The sequence below is a fragment of the Carcharodon carcharias genome, chromosome 7 (assembly GCF_017639515.1).
Source record: "Carcharodon carcharias isolate sCarCar2 chromosome 7, sCarCar2.pri, whole genome shotgun sequence".
NCBI classification, from domain to species: domain Eukaryota; kingdom Metazoa; phylum Chordata; class Chondrichthyes; order Lamniformes; family Lamnidae; genus Carcharodon; species Carcharodon carcharias.
In genome coordinates this window covers 137646080-137668458 of record NC_054473.1, presented here as the reverse complement: position 1 = coordinate 137668458, position 22379 = coordinate 137646080, and the positions used below count along the sequence as shown (strand labels likewise).

Genomic DNA, 22379 nt, shown 5'->3' with positions numbered 1-22379 from the left:
CGGAACCATACCTTACAGATAATGTCCCGGACACCACCAGCACCATCCCTTGGTATGTCCTAAACCGCCGGCAGGACAGACCCAGAAGCGGTGGTGGTACAATGGTATACAGTCGGAAGGGAGTTGCCCTGGGAGTCAGCAACATTGACTCCGAACCCCATGAAGTCCTCGTGGCACCAGGTCAAACATGTGCAAGGAAACTGCCTGCTGATTACCACATAGTGTCCCCTCTCAGCTGACGAATCAGTGCTCCTTCACATTGAACACCACTTGGAGGAAGCAATGAGGATAGCAAGGGCACAGAGTGTACTCTGGGTGGGGAACTCCATCACCAAGAGGGCTTGGTAACACCACTAGAGAGCAAGCTGGCCAAGTACCTAAAGGGCATAGCTGCTAGACTGGGTCTGCGGCAGATGGTGAGGGAACCAACAAGAGGGTAAAACATACTTGACCTCATCCCCACCAACCTGCCTGCTGCAGATGCATCTGTCCATGACAGTATCAGTAGGAGTGACCACTGCACAGTCCTTGTGGAAACAAAATTCTGTCTTCGGACTGAGAATAACCTCCATCGTGTTGTGTGGCACTACCATCGTGCTAAATGGGATAGATTTCAAACAAACCTAGCAACTCAAGATTGGGCATCCATGAGGCATTGTAGGCCATCAGCAGCAGCAGAATTGTACTCAACCACAATCTGTAACCTCATGGCCTGGCATATCCCCCACTCTACCATTACCACCAAACCAGGGGATCAACCCGGGTTCAATGAAAAGCACCGGGGGGCATGCCAAGAGCAGCACCAGGCATACCTAAAAATGAGGTGTCAACCTGGTGAAGCTACAACACAGGGCTACTTGCATGCCAAACAGCAGAAGCAGCAAGTGACAGACAAAGCTAAGCGATTCTGCAATTAAAGGATCAGATCTAAGGCCTGCGGTCCTGCCACATCCTGTTGTGAATGGTGGTGGACCACTAAACCACTTACTGGAGGAGGAGGCTCCACAAATATCCCCATTGTCATGGGGGAGCCCAGCAAATCAATATAAAAGATAAGGCTGAGGCATTTGCAACAGTCTTCAGCCAGAAGTGCTGAGTGGATGATCCATCTTGGCCTCCTCTAGAGATCCCCAACATCACAGATACCAGTCTTTAGCCAATTTGGTTCACTCCACGCGATATCAAGAAATGACTGCAGGCACTGGACAATGCAAAGACTATGGCCCCGTCAATATTCCGGCAATAATACTGAAGACTTGTGCTCCAGCACTTGCCGCGTCCCTAGCTAAGTTGTTCTAGTACAGCTACAACACTGGCACCTACCCGGCTATGTGGGAAATTGCCCAGGTATATCCTGTACACAAAAAGCAGGACAAACCCAACCCAGCCAATTACTGCCCCATCAGTTTACTCTCGATCATCAGTAAAGTGATGGAAGAGGTCATCAACAGTGCTATCAAGCAGCACTTGCTTAGCAAGAACCTACTCACTAATGCTCAGTTTGGGTTCCGCCAGGGCCAACTCAGCTCCTGACCTCACTACAGCCTTGGTTCAAACATGAACAAAAGAGCTGAACTCCAGAGGTGAGGTTAGAGTGAATGCCCTTGACATCAAGCCAGCATTGACCGAGCCCTAGGAAAACTGGAGTCAATGAGAATCAGTGGGAAAACTGTCTCCTGGTTGGAGTCATACCTAACACAAAGGAAGATGGTTGTGGTTGTTGGAGGTCAGTCATCTCAGTTCCAGGACGTCACTGCAAGAGTTCTTCAGGGCAATGCCTTAGGCCCAACCATCTTCAGCTGCTTCATCAATGCTCCTCCTTCCAACATAAAGTCAGAAGCGGGGATGTTCGCTGATGATTGCACAATGTTCAGCACCATTCGCGACTCTTCAGATACTGAAGCAGTCCATGTCCAAATGTAGCAAGACCTGGACAATATCCAGGCTTGGAATGAGAAGTGGCAAGTAACATTTGCACCACATAAGTGCCAGGCAACAACCATCTCCAACAAGAGAGAATCATCACCCCGTGACATTCAAGGGCATTGCCATCGCTGCATTCCCACTATCAACATCCCGGGGGTTACTATTGACCAGAAACAGAACTGGACCAGCCATATAAATACTGTGGCTATAAGAGCAGGTCAGAGGCTAGGAATCCTGATGCAAGTAACTCACCTCCTTACTCCCCGAAGTGTGTCCATCATCTACAGGGCACAAGTTAGGAGTGTGATGGAATACTCCCCACTTGCCTGGATGAGTGCAGCTCCAAACACATTCAAGAATCTTGACACAATCCAGGACAAAGCAGCTGCCTGATTGGCATCTCATCTACAAACAGTCACTCCCTCTAGCACTAATACACAGTAGCAGCAGTGTGTACCATCTATAAGATGCACTGCAGGAACTCACCAAGGCTCCTTAGACAGCACCTCCCAAACCCATGACCATGCCATCTAGAAGGACAAGGGCAGCAGATCCATGGGAACACCATCACTTCGAAGTTCCTCTCCAAGCAACTTACCATTGTGACTTGGAAATATATTGCTGTTCCTTCACTGTTGCTTTGTCAAAATCCTGGAACTCCTTCCCTAACAGCACTGTGGGTGTACCTACACCACATGGGCTGCAGTGGTTCAAGAAGGCAACACCTCACCACCTTTTCAAGGGCAATTATGGATGTAAAATAAATGCCCACATTCAATGAATGAGTGAAAAAAATAATTCATGCTGTTGCTTTTTTTTATTCGTTCTTGAGATTTGAATGCACTGGCTAGGCCAGCATTTCTTGCATATCCCTACTTGTCCTTGGGAAGGTGGTGGTGAGCTGCCTCTTGAACTGCCACAGTGTTGTTAGAAATGGAGCTCCAGGATTTTGACCCAGCAACAGTGAAAGAACGGTATATAGTTCCAAGTCAAGATAGCGTGTGTCTTGCAGGGGAACTTGCAAGTCTTGGTGTTCCCTTGTGTCTGCTGCTCTTGTCCTTCTAGGTGGAAGCTGCTATAGAAGGTGCTTTGCTACACCAGCTGTTGACACTGAGATTGCTATTCCAGGTAGCTTTTAAAACTTAAATCCAAAGCAAGCTGTTCCTTGTATGGCGAGAAAAATTGGTCAAACACCACAAATTACAAAGTGCATGACCAGGTTCCAAGATCATGATCGAAGATTCTGACCAATAAGAACTTAAGAGATAGGTGCAGGAGTAAACCATATGGCCACTTGAGCCTGCTCCATCATTCATGGCTGATCTTCTGCCTCAACTGCACTTCTCTACCTGCTGCCTATATCCCTTGATTCCCTGAAGAGATTAATGGCGGAATCGTATGCCCTCCCATGTGGTGAGTTTGTTGGGGGAGGTGGCAGGGCATTTATTCAGGCTCTTCAGGTGGACTTCCTGCAATGCAGCCAATTGAGGCCCTTAGCTGGACAATTAAGGTAGATTGACCTGTTGCTAGGCAGGGAGCATGACAAGCAAACGTGTGTGGGTTGCTTTTGGTCTCTCAGGGGTGTTCCCTCATTCAAAGGCACTCATTGCCTGATCGAGGGACCTGGCATTGGGAAGAGGGGGCCCGGTGAGAGCCATCCTCTGCCCTTGGCACCAACCCCATCCAGCCCCCTCCCTACAGCTCACAAAACACCTCCCATCATCAATTACTTCCGATCCTGGATCTTTGGTGTGTGTGTGTTTCCCACAACAATCAATGCCTCCATAGTGGCGTTACTGAGCAAAAGAGCTGTGAGCCTCTGATTGGCTGGCAGCTCTCGGTGAGACTTCCCAGCCCAAGGGGCCTGATTCTGTGGAAGGCCCACCAATGGCCTGTTAATTGCTCGATAGGCTCGTAATTTGGCGAACTATCCCCAAAAGAGGCAATGTGGGTTTCCTGCCAGCTCTCCAGCCAGTGGCTGGGATGTCCCCCCCCCCACCCCACCATCCCTCCCAATCACCTCCATAAAATTCCTGCATAAATATCCTTCTATCACAACCTTGAATATACTCAACAATGGAGCGTCCAAAGTCCTCTTGGGTACAGAGTTCCAAAGATTCACAATGCTTTGTGTGAAGAAATTTCTCCACATCTCAGTCTTAAACCATCAACCCCCTACCCTGAGGCTCTGCCCCCGAGTTCTCGATTTCCCAGCCAAAGGAAACAAAGCAATCTCTTAGTATCTACCCTTTCAAGCCCCTTCAAGACCTTGTATATTACCTCTCATTCTTCTAAACTCCAAAGAGTTTACTGAGCCTCTCATCATACGACAGCCCTCTTATCCCAGGAATGTGTATCCTTCCTTATATACCGAGACCATTACTGTGCACAGTATTCAAGGAGTGGTCTCACAAAAGCCCGATACAAAGAGAGCACACTTTATATTCTTGTCCTCCAGTCGCCTTGTGATAAGGACCAAACTGCCATTCCCTGCTTTAATTGCTTTCTGTACCTGCATGCTGAATGGAAAATGAAATTCAACCTAGAGAAGTGTGAAGTAATGCATTTTGGGAGGTATCACAAGGTAAAACAAGGGAATACAGATTAAATGGGAAGACACTGAGTAATGTGGAGGAATAGAAAAACCTTGGAGTGTATGTGCACAGATCCTTAAAGGTAGCAGGATAGGACAATAAGATGGTTAAGATGGCATATGGCATGCTCTCCTTTATTAGCCGAGCCGTAGAATACAAGAGCCACACATCAAGTTCTGCTAGAACTGAATCCAATACTTGTGAGACAACGAGCTCGAGGACTGCATGTAGTTCTGGTCACCACATTACAATAAAGATGTGATTGCACTAGAAAGGGTGCAGAGATTTATAAGGATGTTTCCAGAACTGAAAAGTTTTAGCTAAGGAAAGATTGAATAGGCTGGGCTTGTTTGCCTTGGAACAGAGGAGGCTGAAGGGTAATATAATTGAGGTGTATAAAGTTATGAGGGGCTGAGATAGAGTAAATAGGTATGACCAATTTACTTTAACAGAGGAATCAAAAACCAGGGGGCATAGATTTAAAGCAATTGGTAGAAGGGTTAGAGGGGAGATGAGGAAACATCTTTTCATCCAGGAGGTGGTAAGGATCTGCAACTCAGTGCCTGAGTAAAGCCAGAAACACTCACCACATTTAAAAAGTACATCAATGCCTTCTTGAAGAGCCATGACCTGCAGGGCTACGAACAAGCGCAGGAAGGTGGAATTAGGCCGGGTAGCTCCTCATTGACCGGCAACAGACACAATGGGCCTCCTTCTCTGCAATAGATTTTGTATGATTTCTAACTTTTAGTTGATGAGTACACTCAAGTTTCTCTGAATATCAACATTTAAAAATTTCACACTTGTTAAAGATTAATGTGCATTTATATTCTTATTACCAAAGTGAATAGCCTCCCACTTCTCCACATAATACTCCAGCTGCCACCATGCTGCTCACTTAACCTATCCAGACCTGTTTGCAGCCTCTTTGTGTCATTCTCACAGCTTACATTCCCACCTAACTTTGTACTGTCAGCAAACTTGATGCAATACTCTTGGTCTCTTCATCATTAGCTTGAATTTTTTGGTCATCGGGGGCGCTTGATCGGCGGGTCTGGGAGCTGACAGGAAATGGGCCACCGGCTGGGATCGGCCCCCGACCATGATTTCAAGCTGGCTGGCCAGTTAACGGCCAGCTGACATGAAACGCTTGCTGTAATGCTCAGCGCTGCCGGGGTGGGGATGGGAAGAGGGTGAGCGCCGACGTAACTGAGATTGCAGGTGAGCTGTTCGAGAGAGCACCCTGAAGGCAGACAGCTGCCCCAGGGAGCTACAGACCTCCACAGACTAAAGGGCACAATAAAAATGCTGCAAAATATGTCCATGCAGCACAATAAAGCACCTGAAAGCTTACCTCATAAAACACCAGTATCCAGATATCTCTTTTTATTTTATTTCCCCACATAGATTTCAGCCCACCCTGGATCAAGGTTTGAGCAAAAATGTGAATGCCGCCTGGGAGAATAGCCCATCCGCCAACCATAAATGTGGATGGGCCATGTGAAATAGCTGTTGGACTTAATTGCCCACTTAATTGTCAGTGGGTATGCTTCCGACTGCCGCGCTAGTCCACTGAGCAAAATATTCCGTCAGCGCACAATGACGTCGGGACACTCGTCTGATGTCATCTCACACTATTTCACGTCCGTTTGGGTCAGGCGCATGTCTGCCCGTGGGACATAAAATTCTGGCCATTAATATAGATGGTATATAGCTGAGGCCCCAACACTGATCTTTGTGGCACTCCATTAGTTACAACCTGCCAACTTGAAAATACCTCTTTTATCTTTACCCTCAATTTCCTACCAATTAACCAGTCCTCCATCCAAGCTAATATATTACCCCCAACTCCATGAGCCCTTATTTTGTGTATTAACCTTTTGTGTGGCACTTATCGAATGCCGTTTGGAAATCCAAGTATTTTGCATCTACTGATCCCCCTTTATCTACCCTACTATTTACATCCTCAAAAAACTCTAATAAATTTGTCAAACACATTTCCCTTTCATATATCCATGTTAATTGACTGATCATAGTATGATTTTCTAAGTGCATTGTTAAGGTATCCTTAAACTCAGGGCAAGATTTTGGTTAGGAACCCCTGACATTAGAATAGAGGCCACGATGCCGCACTGTGTGGGAAACACTCACCCAGCCGTGATTTTCCCTGAATTAGCCAGTTAGTGGCCAGAGCACAGGCTCGCCAAACTATTCAGGATGGCAGGTGGGTTCTCGAAGATGAAGGTCAATCAGAGGCCCTCGAGTGCACAGAAGGAACAACAACTGCAGTTCAGGTAAAATAGAGAGAAGACACCTCCACCCTGAGACTCCCTCTCTCGTCTCTTATAGTTTTTTAAATTAAAAAGTTGGCCAACCTTTGTGAAGGAAGAACTTCTCCACAGGGTGGTCTTTGGCTGTAGCTACTGCAACCAGGCAGAGGTAGAGGACCATACAGCCTGCCTGGAGCACTGCCCCCCCCGCCCCACTCAGTCTGCCCACCCCTGGGAGGCTGCTTCCTGGCAGTTGGCCCAATCTCTAACAACTCGGGGGACCGCTAGACAACTGGAATTTCCTTTGACAATAGGCGATAATAGGCCTTTCTCTCTCTCTCTCTTCGGGTACCATGCCCTAAAAAAGCATTGGTGACCATGGACTTCCATGTTAATCTTGCTGTAGAGGTGTCGGTCATCTTTGTTGATGGTATATTCATCCAATTTATGAGCCTTTTATTACCCTTAATTGGCTATTGGCCACTTTTGAGCACATAGCCCTTCTGACCCCCTACCACCCCATCCCACATCCAAAAAATGGCCCCGGGACAGGATGGTGCATGCAAACCAGCGTGCTGACCAGTGGCACAAATCTTTGTACCCACAGGTCTCTCCTGTATGGGGATGCAAATTCATCCCTCAGTGATCTTAAATGGAAAACAAATGGGCAAACCTTTACATCAAGCAAAATCAGACAATATGGCCAATAATATGCAAGATTTAGAAGCCAGGTACTCGGGTAATGAATTAGCTGTTTTGCCTTGACAATAGAAATTCCGGTATAAGATTTCATTCATTCTTCCAAAGGATAGCATGGGTTAAAAAGGAAATAGGCTGATTTTAGGCATTCCATATAGGCCATTAAACATTTATTATTTGTATAGCATGAGGAGACCTGAAAAAGAAAAAGAGAAAACCAATGAAGACAAGTCTACCTTGGCATTTATAGACATAAGTACACAGTAATTGGGATAAGACCAACATCTACTGATTCTGCATAATCTACTCAACAGTAGCATTCCCAATCCAAGGAGAGAAGTGATGATGGATCACTATCAGTGCCAGATTCTTGAGGCTTTCATTGTGCCCTTTGGTAGTTTCCTGATGTTGGCACAGAGGTGGAGAAAATGGAAACCTGGTGGGAAATTAATCTACTGCTGGTGACAGCAGTGAACCAATAGGAGTGGAGACTGGGGGCAATGGGAATATGAGTCCATTCAAACTCAAAGAAATATTTTTACTATCTTCATGTTCAGTTTGAAAGTTTTAGATTTATTTTAAAATTTCTTAATAGTTCTGTTTTTATAGATTGTTGATAACTTCCATTGTTTCAACTAGAAAGGAGCACTTGTTTGCAAAACATTTTTCCTTTATTCAATTTAAATCTTTTTACTACATAACATACCATTTTTGCACAATGCATTTTTACATTGAAAAAAAATCACTGCAAAGGCACACTTCTCAATCGGATGCTGGTGGTAAAATTTATTGATTGAATTATTTATTTACAACACTGTTGGTATAAAATGTTGGAGGCACAATTTATAAACATGCACTATATATGATTTTTTATAAGGGCTTTGAGAGAAATTCAAAAAGCTAATCACCAAGTGAAATAAATGGCTAGGTCGTAGTTTTACAATTCTGAACGCATCTTCCAGCTTTATGAGCACTCAAAATCCTCTTAAAGCATGTCCAGCTTACAGAGCTATTGCTTGGCTAAACTTGCTGTCAAGGAACAAAGTCAACCCTTTGCGTCTGTGTTTATTGCTTGACCCCAAAGACCAACCCAAGGCTGCCTGAAATAAACTCGCTTTATCAGTCAAAGACTCCACCTTGCATCTTCTATACTTAGGGAAGACAGGTTTGTGTTGTATGTCAGGGTTGAGGGGATGAGTTGTCAGGTCGAGTATTCAGATGTTATCTACAGATATGACAGGTACAGTAATTTGTTCCGGGAGCACTCCGGGATGACAAGCCATAACATGGCGCCTGAGAAGTATGCAGATTTGCGAAAATCAGAGGCTATTGCTGCCCTTCCTTTCCATCTTTTTGTGTTGTGGCTTTCAGGTGTGTGTGTTGTGTCTACCTGTCTGTGTGTGTGTGTGTCTGTGAAAATCTGTTCTGGTCATTTTCAGTTTAGAGTTCAGGAAACATGGCACCCTCAAGGCACCCTGTTTTAACCTTATAAGCTCTAAGTTCAGCAGCAGACTTGACTGGAGGGGCCCTGCTATTTGTGGGCCAGATAGAATCTCTTTAATTTGACTATTTGTGACACTGTTCATCTACTGAATATAAACATCTGGTTAGTTCACAATGTTTTTATCCTTTTTTTGTGTTTGCAGCCATGCGGAGATGCATTTTTTTAGCGTTGATCGCTTTCAAGAAGATCTATTTTATAGATTGTTATTCTAGTTTTATTTATTTTTTCTATTTTTATACTGCTACTGTTGTGGCTCAAAAAACGAAACTTTACAAATGTTTACATATAGAACATGTACAACTGTTATCCTCAGTACTTTGACTTCCATGTAAACCTGTGTACCATTATAGCTAATCTTGTAAAAGGTAATGTAATATTTGTGAGTGTTTGAGGCTATATGTTTTGTGGGTTGGGTGAATTTGGCTGCTTGTTTAAAAAAACTGAAAATTCTGGAAATAAACATTTGGTGAGTCAGCAGCTAGAGAAAAAAAGTAATTGTGTAGAATCTTTTCCTGGTTCTGAGGAAAATGTTTGGTTGAAATACTAGCATTATTTCTTTTACAGATACTGAGTAGTATTTTTACAGTCCTTGTTTCAGATTTCCAGGCTTTACAGTCTTTTTCTTTTTATATGTGGTGTATTTGTATGTGAAATTCTGCAGAGTGTACCCCTAACATTTGAATTAAGGGCATTGCACCAAAGGGCAAAGTTTTACGAACAGGAAGCAGACTGATGGCCCTCCCGATCCGATGTTAAATCGGACATGATGATGTCAGGTCAGGCTCCTCACGCCATTACCTCCCTGTCCAATATAAAGGCAGGTGAACAGGCCAAAAAGTCAAAAGCCTGCCTGCCTTCCATATCAGGCCCAATTATGCAGTTTTGAGGCAAACAAACTGCCAGTTCACTGTTATTGTATGCAGCCCAGGCAATTTAACAGTGCACCAAAGGGTTCCAGGGTGGGATAAGAGCCAGCGACAGAGAAGAACATTGACAGCTGAAGCTAAATCTGCAGGAGCAGTCAGTAAAATTGCCTTGTGATTATTTTGTGGACAAGTTTGCTGTTGAGCCAGTGAAGGGGTCATCTGTGAGGGACTCACTATGGAAAGGGGCTTGAGCCAAGGAGGGCCTGGCTGCAGCAAAAGGATGCCATGGGGATAGTCCCTTCCAGTGGCAGCTACTTCAGTAAAGAAGAGGAAAGGAGCAAGAGGAAGAAGAGGGCTACTTGCCAGCAACATGAGCATCATGGTGATGTTGAAGGGCCAGAAGGCCATCAAGGGAAGCATAGACAAGCAGGCCCAAGCAGAAGACAGAACCCTGAAGGAAGGGTGTACAAACAGCGCTCCAATTACCTTCGATAGACTTAGCTCCAGTGTCGCAGAAAGCTCTGCCCCTCCAGGGAGGTGGTGACATCCATCTGCGACATGATTGCTGGGGAAATAAGTTCCAGCTATGTTGGCTGCCATCCAATGCCTGTGGCAATAATGGTAACAGTGGCCCTAAACTTCTATGCTTCAGGATCCTTTCAGGAATCAGCAGGGGATCTTTGCAGCATCTCACAATCTTCAGCCCACCAATGTATCAAACTATTGATGGACAGACTGTTCAGAAGAGTGAAGACCTTCATACAGTTCAGTACTGATGATGACAGCCAGGCTGAGAGAGTGAGAGGTTTGGGGGCAATTGCAGACTTTCCCAAAATGCAAAGGGCCATTGATTGCACACACATGGTCATTGAGGCACCTGCCAGCCAGCCAGAGGCTTTCGTTAATCGGAAAGGTTTTCACTCCTTGAATGTCCAGATTGTCGGTGATCACATCCTGGAGGTATGTGTGCACAGTGCCTGAGAGTGGACATGATGCCTACATGCTTGGGTACTCCCAGGTGCCATGGCTGTCTCACCCCTTGCAACTGGATGGCTAGTTAATAGGTGACAGTAGACATCCATTAAGAATGTGGCTTATAACGCCCATCAAGCATTCACGCTGTCAAGCAGAAGAGAGATACAATGACAACCATGCCTCCACCAGGGTGACCACAGAGAGAACCATAGGTCTCCCCAGAGATTTTGCTGCCTCAACACATCTGCGCCACACACCAGATCGCAAATCCTTAATTGCTGTCATGTACTGTGCGCTGCAAAACTTGCCAGTGGAGTGGGAAAAGAACTTGTGGATGCAGGCATGGAGGATCACCAGGTGTCTTCAGATAATAATGCCGGCTGTGACTCAGGAGAGGAATGAGGTTGCGCATGACCCTGACAATCCACATGATGGCCAGCAGATACTGGGTGCTATGGATCTAACGGAGGTCTGAGTATGCATTTCAACTAAGGCTTTGCTGACTTCTCCCAACCAGCAGAATGGAGGTATCATCTGACTTCTGCCCAGCTCAACGAAGCACACACTTAAGACCTTCTACATCTGTTAGAAGGGCCGCTAATTTTCATTTGGATGTGTCATCACATTGCAGTCCCTATCGATATATGGTAGTCTTCAGTTCCTGCATAAACATGCAAAAATCATAGAATGTTACATATTTAATAAAGAGAAGGTGAACAACACCACACTTTTCCTTACACATCCAGCAATCACCCATGATGGCCATTCTGTCTCCATGGGGAAGCTCTGCCAGACCTTCATGGACTTCCCTTTGGACATCCAACACCTGCTGCCTCACTGACGACTCCAGAGACCTGTTGTCTGCCAGGGGTTCAGCATCTCCCTGCTCTCCCATACTCCTCCAAGAGTCAGACCTGAGCTGTCACAGCCACTGACAGATGATCTGGTGATTATGCAGTGCTCATTCCAGCAAGTGCAACCACTTCAGCTGACGCGCGCAAACCCACTGATGCCCAATATCTCAGCTGGAGCTAGGTGTGGAGCAAGGGTGGAATGGTGCACCTCATAGTTTCCCTCCGAGGTTAACAACAGTCCCTTGGGGTCGATGTCTTCTTGGGTCTTCGAGTGATCAGCTGAAGGAATAATATGGATGAGCGCAACTCGACAATGAGGAAGGGCACTGAGTAAAAGTAGTTTCATCTCAAGTACAGACATGCAACATTGATGCATAGCCCAGATGTGGTGGTCTTCAGCCATTGCTTCAGATACACCCATTCCTTCTCCCAATCCTGTCAGACTCCGGTCTGTCCTCTGCCAACTGTTGACTGGTCAGATCCAGGATGTCCTCCTCCACTTTCGTCAGCACTGCCAAGTTTGGTTCTCCACCACCTGCTATTGACCTTTTGTGGGCATTGTGGGCCTGCTTCTCCTGCAAAGATAGTGGGAGAATGATGAATTCCATATTTGGGTGGATCAACCCCTCAGGTAGGAATGCATTATCTCTGGTCCTCCTCCACTACACATTGTGGCATTGCTCCCTTTGTAGATTATCTTCCCTGCCATCATGCCCCAGTCTCACAGAGCTTTGCAGGATTCTGAGATTTCAGTTGGCATTGTGGCCATGCACATCCCTGACTGGCCACATGCATATCCTCCCTTGGTTGTGTGTATAGTTGGCTTCCTCACTCACCCTTGCAGAACATAGAAGATCATGTACCCTTTTTCTGCATTACGGTCCTACACCCGATCCCACAACAGCTGACTGCCTCTGCCATTTCCATCCAGGCTTTCTTTGTCAGATGGGAAGATTCTCCTCCCACAGAATGACCGTTCACTCAGAGCCTGGAGGAGGGTAAGCAGGGAGTCGTCATTAAAGGGTGAAACTATCCATGCACATTCCTTTGCTATTTCTGATGGGTGAAGGTGGTGGTTAATTCTCTTCAAACCTGTTTCATGCCTCCACTGAAGTTGAATGTCACCCTTTTTGTGAATGTTGTAGTACCATAGCCTGTTTATTAACTGACCTTCCAGTAGATTGTCGGCATTGATCACCTGACTCAATCCTTGAATTGTGGTTGGTTGATTCCTTTAGACAAGTGAGGCATTTCAATCAAAATGAAACTGCAAGTCATTGGCATTCATCCCTTGGCCTGTTTGGAACATTGATTTGAATTTTGTTTAAAATGCTGCTGTCAGTCAATTAATGAATTAATAAATATGCGTTTTCTACAGGGTGGTTCTGCAATTAAAATTGCAATCCACATGCCATGTTTTTTTTATGCTGAAATCTTCCTTTGTAAATTCTGTCGGGAACAAGACTACAGCAGCCATTGACAATGACAACTTTATGCTGTGGGGCTTTAATGATTTTGAATAGACATGTCTATTCTCACACAGCCTTTTAAAATTAGTGTTTTCTCTCAAGACTCCTTTCATGAATGGCAAAACATCTCGAGAAGAGCTACCAAAGCAGTATCTCTAAATGACTGTGCAGCTAGTGTGTTTATAAATTAATCCCATTGCTTACGAGTGAGACAGGCATTTAAATACATAATTAGTGCTACAAACTATGGTAATTAACTTATTAAAGAAGATCAGCTAATGGCTTGCATGGTTGTTTCAGCTGCCCACAGTATTCTTGTTGTTGAAGGTGTACCCAAGAACGTGTACTATCCCAGTTAGGTGCCATTGTAAGCCAGATCCTCAATATTTAGCCTGTTTAGACTCTCCAGCAATTTCCTTGGCCTTTGAATTGATAAGTTTATTAATTTTTATGAAGGCTGAACCCATTCTGATGCCTAATGCAAAATGCTGCAAACCTGAGAAGGTCACAGGCTTAAAGCTGGTGAATATGCCAAGCAATATTACAATAGCAACAGTAAATTAGGAAGGCAATCAAAGGCAATTACCCGTGATGAAAACTGTGTGCCTATTCAAATGCTGAAGTTAATTAAAGATCCCTTTTTCTCCCACAACAAATGAAGAAGTCGGATAGATCAGAATTATGCGCTGTGTCTAAGTTCATTACTGTGTTGAAGTGATATATTTCAGAAGGACTAGACTAGGGAAATTTGCATTTGAAATAAAATGTTTTATTTTCTGGGAAATCCCTCACACCTAAACCCGGTACGGAGATTACTGGATTAGGCAAAATAACTTGCCTGCAAATCACAAGCCTCTGAAACTGAATGGGTCATATTTTCCTGTATCAACATATTCCACTCTGTGGTTTTATTCATGTCTAGTGGTTTCATTATCCAAGGAAATTACAGCAGAGAAAGAAAATGTAAAATTCAAACTTCATATTCATAGAATAGGTTTTAATCAAAAGGAATTGGCGCCAGCATTTTTATTTCATGCTACATCTTGCTGACAATCGCACATAATTCAATCATCCGGATCTCATCTAAAATGGATGAAAGGGTGCTTAATATAGCTGGCCCCTGCACGCACCAAAGTCAGCAAAGGCCACTTGTTTCAACAAGCAAACATGTGAGCAGACCTTTAATTTCTCATCATTGAGGACAAGCCTGCCATTTTGATTTAACAACATAATTTAAAATCTTAATCAGTGCCGCACAAAAGAAAATGAGAGGGAGGACCTTTTACATATTGTCACAGGTTTTGTGGCTATCGGACTCAATGAATTTTGAAACAGATGGTGCTAAAAGGAAAGGCGAGAGGGTATTAAAATATCTTTCTTATCACAGCCTCTTAGCATTAAAATGTGACAGATTCATCAAAGGTTTTCTTCACCTTATCTGCAGTTGTCTGAAGGATATCACCACTGTGGAGATCTTGGAAGTACTTCTGTGCAGCATAAGTGATATCTTGATTGACACATCTTCAAATAAGGCTCTGAATAGCTTTCCATATTGGCCTCAAAATAATTCAGTTGTCAAATTACATCCAGCAGACTCCCTGACTCCACTAGCGACGTTGAATAAATTTTTTAAATATTTGGGGAAAATATTGAATTTTTGCAACGGGTCAAAGTTCATATATTTTACTAATAAAAGAGGTCACCAAGATGTTTGCTGATGAAAGACTGCAATGACTTTTGTTGTCTTGAATCATATGGGATGTCTAGCAAAATAGACCCAAGTTGGGCTGACCTTTGTGCTGATTTCATTTCAGACTGTCCTGCAGTTCTTAGCATCTTCACATTTTGTTACTGCTTGTCAGATTTACGTTCAGCTGTGAACACGAAAACAATTGAAACCTTTTCACACTAACTGTGCTTTTAGCTAGTTTTATGGTTTGCCGGAGGGCACGGTGGTGGGAAGGTCTTTGCTTGTATTACATTCTTTAAATGTCTCCCTTCAATATAAATCAGTTACAATAGTAAATATATAATTTGGAGCTCCTGTCTTTGTCAAAATCATCTTTTATTTTGGCTGTAATTGTGCGCTGTCTAGACGTCATTTACTGGGACCAACTTATGGCTGAATTGAACCTCTGCATCTGCTTGTATGCTTGTACCTGTACACCTTCATGTTAAGGAAAGAGATAAATAAGGTATAACATATGTCTTCCTCTGACATTAGGTTATCGTGATTCCTGTTATTAAACCAAACAATCACGCAAGTAATTTTTTTAAGTAAAAATGTTGAATATTTGAAACAAGCACAGAAAATGTTGGAAACACAGCTAGCCAGTCAGCAACTGTGGAGAAAACAGATAAATTAACATCTTGGGTGTGCGTGATTTCTCTGTAAGCCTGAAACATTAACTTATTTGTTCTCAGTAGTGCTGACTGACCTACTGCGTGTTTCAAACCATCACTCATTCAACGTGGATATAAAATGGATGCATATCATTCAACATTCTAGCAGAGGTTTTGGGTTTCTTTTGAAGTTCAATAATGGTGAATTTAAAAAGCACTTCCTAGCAATCACAGCATAATAATCATATTTTCATTAACTGAAGCATTAAATCACTTGATATTATAAATAAGTAAGTCAATGAATTAGCTGGGACAGCGATCTGTGTAGTATAATTGATTTCATTGTTAATTGTGGTTAAGAGGATATGCTATTGTTAATTATGACCTATTAGGCTGGGAAAATCAGCAAGGTTCCCACTCTTGTCACAATCCGCTGGCAACACTTAGAGGGAATACGCTGGTAGCTATTGATGTTGGATGAGGACAAGATTTAATGCTCCCATGATCGAATATTTTGCCAACACTTAGGGCAGAATTTTGCCATCGGCGAGCAGGGGGTGGGGCCCGCTCACCGACATGTAAAACCCCCGATGTCATCCGTCCCATTTAAATTTTCAGGAAGTGGGGGGCACAGCAAAATCAGCTGCGGGCCCGCCGCACTGTCAATGGCCAATTGAGGCCATTAACAGGATCATTTAAGCAATTTAAGGACCTGCCTGTCCAACCTTAAGGCAAATTGAAAAAACGTGAAACCTCATCCAGCGGTGGGATGAGGTTTCATGCAGGGTTTTAAAAAGTTTAGTAAAGTTATTCTGTAAATCATGAACATGTCCCATCTCATGTGACATTGTCACATGAGGGGGACATATTAGGGAATTTTTTTTTCTATTTTTAATCTTTTGCAAAGTGGAAGCGATCTCCCTGAGGCTGCACTTTGCCTCAGGGAGATGTGCGCTGTTCCATGCGCATGCGTGAAAGAGTGCACTCTCGCTTTTGGGGAATCCCTCCCCGCCCACCCCCCCGCGTAGCACTTCCTGCCAGACGTCACTCTGGGCAGGCCTCAGTTGGCCCACCCACATAAAATGGAGGTGTGGCCCACTTCTCCGGCGGGTTTCGGCTCCCTCCCTGCCAGAGATTGGGTCGGGCCCACCCGCCTGACAGGCAGAAAATTCTGCCCTTATTGTTGAAGTCCAGTCATTGGCAATTGTGGTTTGGGTGAAATACTGGAAGACAGCTTCCGCCCATTTAAATACCATTTAAATTTTGAGTGGGAGCTGCCCCATTGGCTTAGTGAGACAGAAACACCACATGGTCCAGTACCAGGCTGTACAGACCAAAAGGTTCCACATTCTTTCCCCATCCTATACTTAGTTAGTGATAGCAATTATGGCAGCAATTGGAGTGCTACAGATGGCCTAGTTCTCTGAGGTCAGGAAGGGGAAATCAGACAGAGTCCTGTCTTGGATCATTACCCACTGCCTTTTATAGGGCAGTGCATGATTGTCAATAATGGCTAACGGCGGAATCAGATTTGCCTAGGATGCTCTCCACAGTTGAATATGATCATTCAGACTCATTCTGGAAGAATAGACAGGTGAGTGAGGTACATCTGACACCTACAGAGTAACCTCAGCAAAAGTCATACGTTCAAAAAAGGAAGGAAAGGTTAATGATTCCATAAACTGTTTTTTTTTTGTTTCCAGAATATTTCTGTGGAGTGAACAGGGACATTCTCAGTTCTAACCAGTGGTATAAGAATAAGTGAGCTGTGATTCCAAAATAGATGCTCTGGTGTTTTTTGTTCGAAAAAAAATCCCATGTATTTACTCACAGCATCAATATTTTATCAATAGATTCAGGAGAGATAATATTACAGGCATTGGCTGGTAGGCATTGATCTTCTTCTTCTTCAGTTCTCTGCCCAAAGGCAAGCTAGACCCACAGTGCCACAATGAGTTGGGCAAGGAGGCGGGCCCTAAATCCATTCCAGGTGGAACAGGGATTGAACCCCATGCTGCAGGCACTATTCTGATCCACACTGACTGTCCAACCAATTGAACCAACCAGCTTCCCAAGGAGTCCGAGTTGCTGTGGTAGCATAAGGCAGAATTTTGCCCTTGTTGGGCAGGGGCAGTTGGGAAGCTGACCATTGGCTGTGATCGAGGCAGGAAGGCAATTTCATGCTAGTGGGACAATTAAGGCCTGCCCAGCGTGAAACACAAGTGGTAGTGTTCAGCGCTACCTGTGCGGGAGGCAGGAGGAGGGCAAGCAAGGCGAGCGCGAACTTTGTGCAAGTACACGCCTGAGAATCTCCCTGAGGCACAGAGCTGAAGAGTTTTAAAAGATAATAATTAAGAAATGAAAAATGTTATAAAACATGTCCCCTCATGTGACCCTGTCACATGAGCAGGGGCATGGTATTAATAAAATTTTCAAAATTTTATTTTATTTTTGTTTGCTTTAGGAAACCTCATCCCGACCGTGGATCAGGTTTCCTAAAAAGTGCAAAGGCCGTTTAGCCTTTTTGCCTGCCTGCCAACCGTAAGGTTGGACGGGCAATGAAAAATCTCTTTTAATTACTTTGTCAATGGCTTTAATAAACCTTTTCATGATGGTGGCTGCACTGCCGACTCCGATGCGCGCCTGCCAACCAAAATATCGCATTGACGTTGGGATGTTCACCCAATGTCAACGCGCATTATTTTACACTCAATGGGTCAGGCGCACACCCGCCTGCTGTGGTAACAATTTTGCCCATAGACTTTTACATTCGCGTTGTAGCCTGGAACAATGGATGATAATGGTAGAGACTCAAATTTCCTTCCATCACATGACTGACCAGGAATCTCTCCTGCTCTTACTACCTACCATTGGTGCATGTTGACAGGACTTACAAGTTAATACTCAACATGTTTGGCCATGTTGTGAACACAGGTCCCTTGGCCATCAAGCCTTGGCACGGGACTTGACCCGGAGTTTCTGGCTCAGAGACAGAGACACTATCCATTGCATCATATGACCTCCCCAAGCATTGATACTTTTATTTAATTACGGAGACCATCTTTAGTTTATATTGGCTGTTACTCTGAACTCACTATAGCATTAAACTAACTTTGAATTGTCCATTTTAATTCCAGTATTAATTTAGAAATAAGTAGGCTTTAATAAAAATGGGCTCAGTGATATTTTAAAAAAAGGAAATTAAGAGGTTGAAAACAGCGCAGGATCATCCAGCTTGTGATGATCCAGTGCCTCACCTCAACTCAGCATTTAATCTCCTTTCATTCTCTTCTTCTGAATGAACTAGGAAACTATGATATTGGCCAAAGGATTATTGAAACAAAAACATTTAATAATTTGTCATAATATTTTCTGGTTGAACTGGTGCAATAATAACTTTTGACCTCTAGATATCCTTAGTAGAATATGTTATGATGTAGTACTTAGTAAATGTGCTGGTGGCAGCTTGCAGCAGAACATCAATAACTGCATTGACCTTTTTTTATTATATTGGCAGGCTGTCCAATTTGAATGGGTTGGATTCTTCACCTTGTGGCTAATTAGCCCCCCAAACATACTGAGACATATAGCAGGGTGGGGGCGAATGGTGATAGGGCTGTGGTTAAAATAGCATAGAATAAACCTGTTAATGATAACAGTTTAGTAACAGTTCTCTACCCAGTTAACTAGTGATGTTTGAAGCACCTTCTTCATTCAAAAATACTTTTGAATACTTTTGAATGACATGTTTATAATTGCTGTTCCTATGCACAGTGAATAATTGCTGTACTTTGTGTAAAATGGGACTTAACCAGTAATTTCCTGAGTATTGCTCTTCATATAAAAATAAAGATCTTGATGGTGCCATGTTGTTTATTTAAATTTTGCAATTCTGCAGCTATCCTCATGACTTTGATTCAAAGTATCTCACCATAAATTAGTAATTTTGAATTACATTGCCACAGATTAATCTGAAAATTTCGGTCATACATCATCCTCCAGTATCCAAATTTGATTATCTTTTAACGTAAGGTTATTGCATTTTTAAGAAATAACAGTTCTCAATGTTACATATTGTAAATGCTGGGCTCAGTGCAATATCAGATAGCTAATTCCAAGATGACGTGGATTGGAGTAGCTTTACTGGACCATGACCATACACTATTGGATTGCTTATGTGTTTCTACCAGTATACCAGAAATACCAAACTCATCTTTGGAAACCATCATGAGCAGCAATGTATTTTAAATAGATGTTTACATGTTTCACACCACAGTATGAATCAACTAGATGTAATCACTGAATAGGCAATGAGTACATGAACATAATGAAGCTTTTTTTTTAAATTACTCACATTTTTTGTATCTGTTGTGTCAAATTATTCTCTTTATTGCTGATTTTTAAGATAATGTACTGAAAATTAATATTAAATTTCCTCATCAACAGTCTTTTTATGGAAAATTATTTTTATCTTATACTGTGTTTTGGCCTTTCTTAAACACTGGATATGTCCTTCAATGACAGTTTTGCTTTCATAATCAGACATTTATTTATTTTGCTTTTGCGTCAATATTTATAGAGGAACGGAATGAATATAGGCTAAGGTAACCGAATACATGTGCTGTACGCATCCTGAGCAATTTTGGCAAATATTCTAATTTTGCCCTTGTCGGGCGGGCTCGGCGGGGCGAGTGGGAGCGGCCGTGAATTGGACCGCCATCCGTGATTGGTCCGCGACCGCGATTTCACGCTGGCTGCCCAATTAACAACCAACTAGTGTGAATCATGCACTGCAGAGCTGTCTGTGTGTGGGGGGGAGGAGAACGAGCGCGCAAGTTCGTGCACGTGTGCAGTAAAAGCTCCCTGAGGCACAGAGCTGCCTCAGGGAGCTGAAGCTTTTTGAACATAAAAAAAAATAAAGAATTAAAAAATATTAATAACATTTCCCCTCATGTGACCCTGTCGATCAGTGATTTAAAAAATATAAACATTTTTCAATCTAATTTGTAACATGTCCCTGCTCATGTGAGGGACATGTTACAAATTAGATTGAAAAATGTTCATGTTTTTTAAATCACTGATCGAGACCTCGTTCCCGCCCGTGGTTGAGGTTTCGCAAAAAAATCCAAAGGCCGCTTGGCCTTTTCGCTTGCCCACCAATCGTAAGTTTGGACGGGCAGCCAAAAGTTTCATTTATTTAGAACTTTAATGACCCTAATAGGCCTGTTAATTGTTGGCGGGCACACTGCCAACTCCCACGCATGCCCGGCAACTGAAATATCACAGGGCGCCCGCCCAACATCATCGTGCATCATTTTACGTTTGTTCAGGTCGGGCAGGCACCCACCCGAGGAGCGTAATATTCTGCCCCAGAGTTCACCAACTCGATGTAAAGTCCAGAATGTGTTAAGGTGCTTAATCGAAATAAGGGATGCTGTTCCTTGAGCTTTTTTTATTGAGCACAATTTTATTTTTGATTTGTGTTTGTTGCAGATTTGAATAGAAGGAAATTGAGATATGTTTGGGCAGGATGTTAGGCATAGTTCCAATATGTTTCAGTACAGTTAATGTTAAATCATTGCACTGGTCCAGATGTCAAAGGGATGACAATTATTTAGAATACAAAAAGTGGTCCACAGTGCTGACACAATGTAATATCCTGTGGATCAAAGTCGGATCGAGGCCATGCATCCATCTTATGCAATTGTAGCTATCTTGTGGGCTGAGCACACTCCTATTTTACTGGTCGTTTCAAAAGAAGTGAATCAAGTAGATCAAGTTTTGATAAAGAATTCATGTTCAAGATTTAGTTAGAGCTTCTTTGTAATTTCTACACATCTCATATAAATGTACATCAAGTAAAGATGTTGGGCCAGTCCATTGTATGCTGTGTCAAGGGAATGTACCAATGAAACATGCTTAACATACCCTTACCAAAAGATTCATACAGGACATGTTGCACCTGTTCAAATAGGAATTGAGAAAAATATAGTCAACGGAGTACCTTGACATACTTTTTTGTGCTTTAAGATGGTATATAAATGCAAGTTATTGTTGTTTGAACATTACTCTTAACTAGATCACTGGAATAGCAATGAGGACCATTCAATAAAAGTCTGCAGATTGCAGAAGATATTTAGCTGTGATCCTCTCCTGTCATTTGAGGTCTTTCTAAAGTGACTGCTTCCAGCATGGATGAGGTATAACGAGCTATGAATTATTCCTAATTACATATCTCTGGATTTGTTACAGATGGAGACCTTCGGAGCTGACTTCCAAATATGTATCCAATTCCTTGGCTGAGATAATCTAGTCTAACCAGATTTCCACTTTCTGCTTCAGATCGACATTTTCATGATAATAAAAGTTTGATATAAAAAGGTGAATTGTCTATTTGGTTATTGGTTAAGAATAGATCGAAAAAAGTAGGACTTAGGTGAACTCTGCTTTTGTTTTATCCTAAACCAAATGATGTACCTTTATTTTCAGGGAGAAATGTAGGTGGATGGATTACTAAATTTGATTAAAGAATTATATATGGTTACCCTCCATGGTCCAAGAGCTTCTTAATGCCTCTCTGGACCATAAGTGAAAGGCAGAGTCAGAACTCCCAGAAATAAATGCTGGGTGGATTTGAATGAGTTAAGATTCAGCTAGGGATGATGTTTTAGTTGCAGTAATTGTACGTTTTGCAGGATGAAATTAATTATGGGGTTGATATGCCTCCGCATCGAAAAGGAAGACAGCGCAATACAGGTTTTAGTGAGAAGCCACACTGCCAAGAAACATAGTGCAGAATTTTACGCCTTGTAGGTGAGTACCTGCCCGACCGGATTGGGCGTAAAATAGCGCGAGAAGATGCCGCGATGTCATCCCGCA

The 22379-nt window shown here is 43.2% G+C and overlaps 1 protein-coding gene across 4 annotated transcripts in view; it reads left to right on the top strand.

Annotated features, from left to right (window-relative positions):
* The window catches only part of fto (FTO alpha-ketoglutarate dependent dioxygenase), a 426363-nt gene extending 404477 nt beyond the window's left edge, over positions 1-21886 (top strand). For 3 of the 4 annotated variants that reach the window (XR_005943490.1, XM_041191083.1, XM_041191086.1), the window contains one exon: positions 21753-21880. Coding sequence is in view for 2 of the 4 variants with exons in the window: in XM_041191083.1 (XP_041047017.1) it covers positions 21753-21772 (20 nt within the window). In the remaining 2 variants the exon portion in view is untranslated. Of the gene's footprint in view, positions 1-21752 lie in introns of all 4 variants that reach the window. The other variant, XM_041191082.1, reaches the window with a different exon arrangement.
* Positions 21887-22379: the final 493 nt, after the last annotated feature.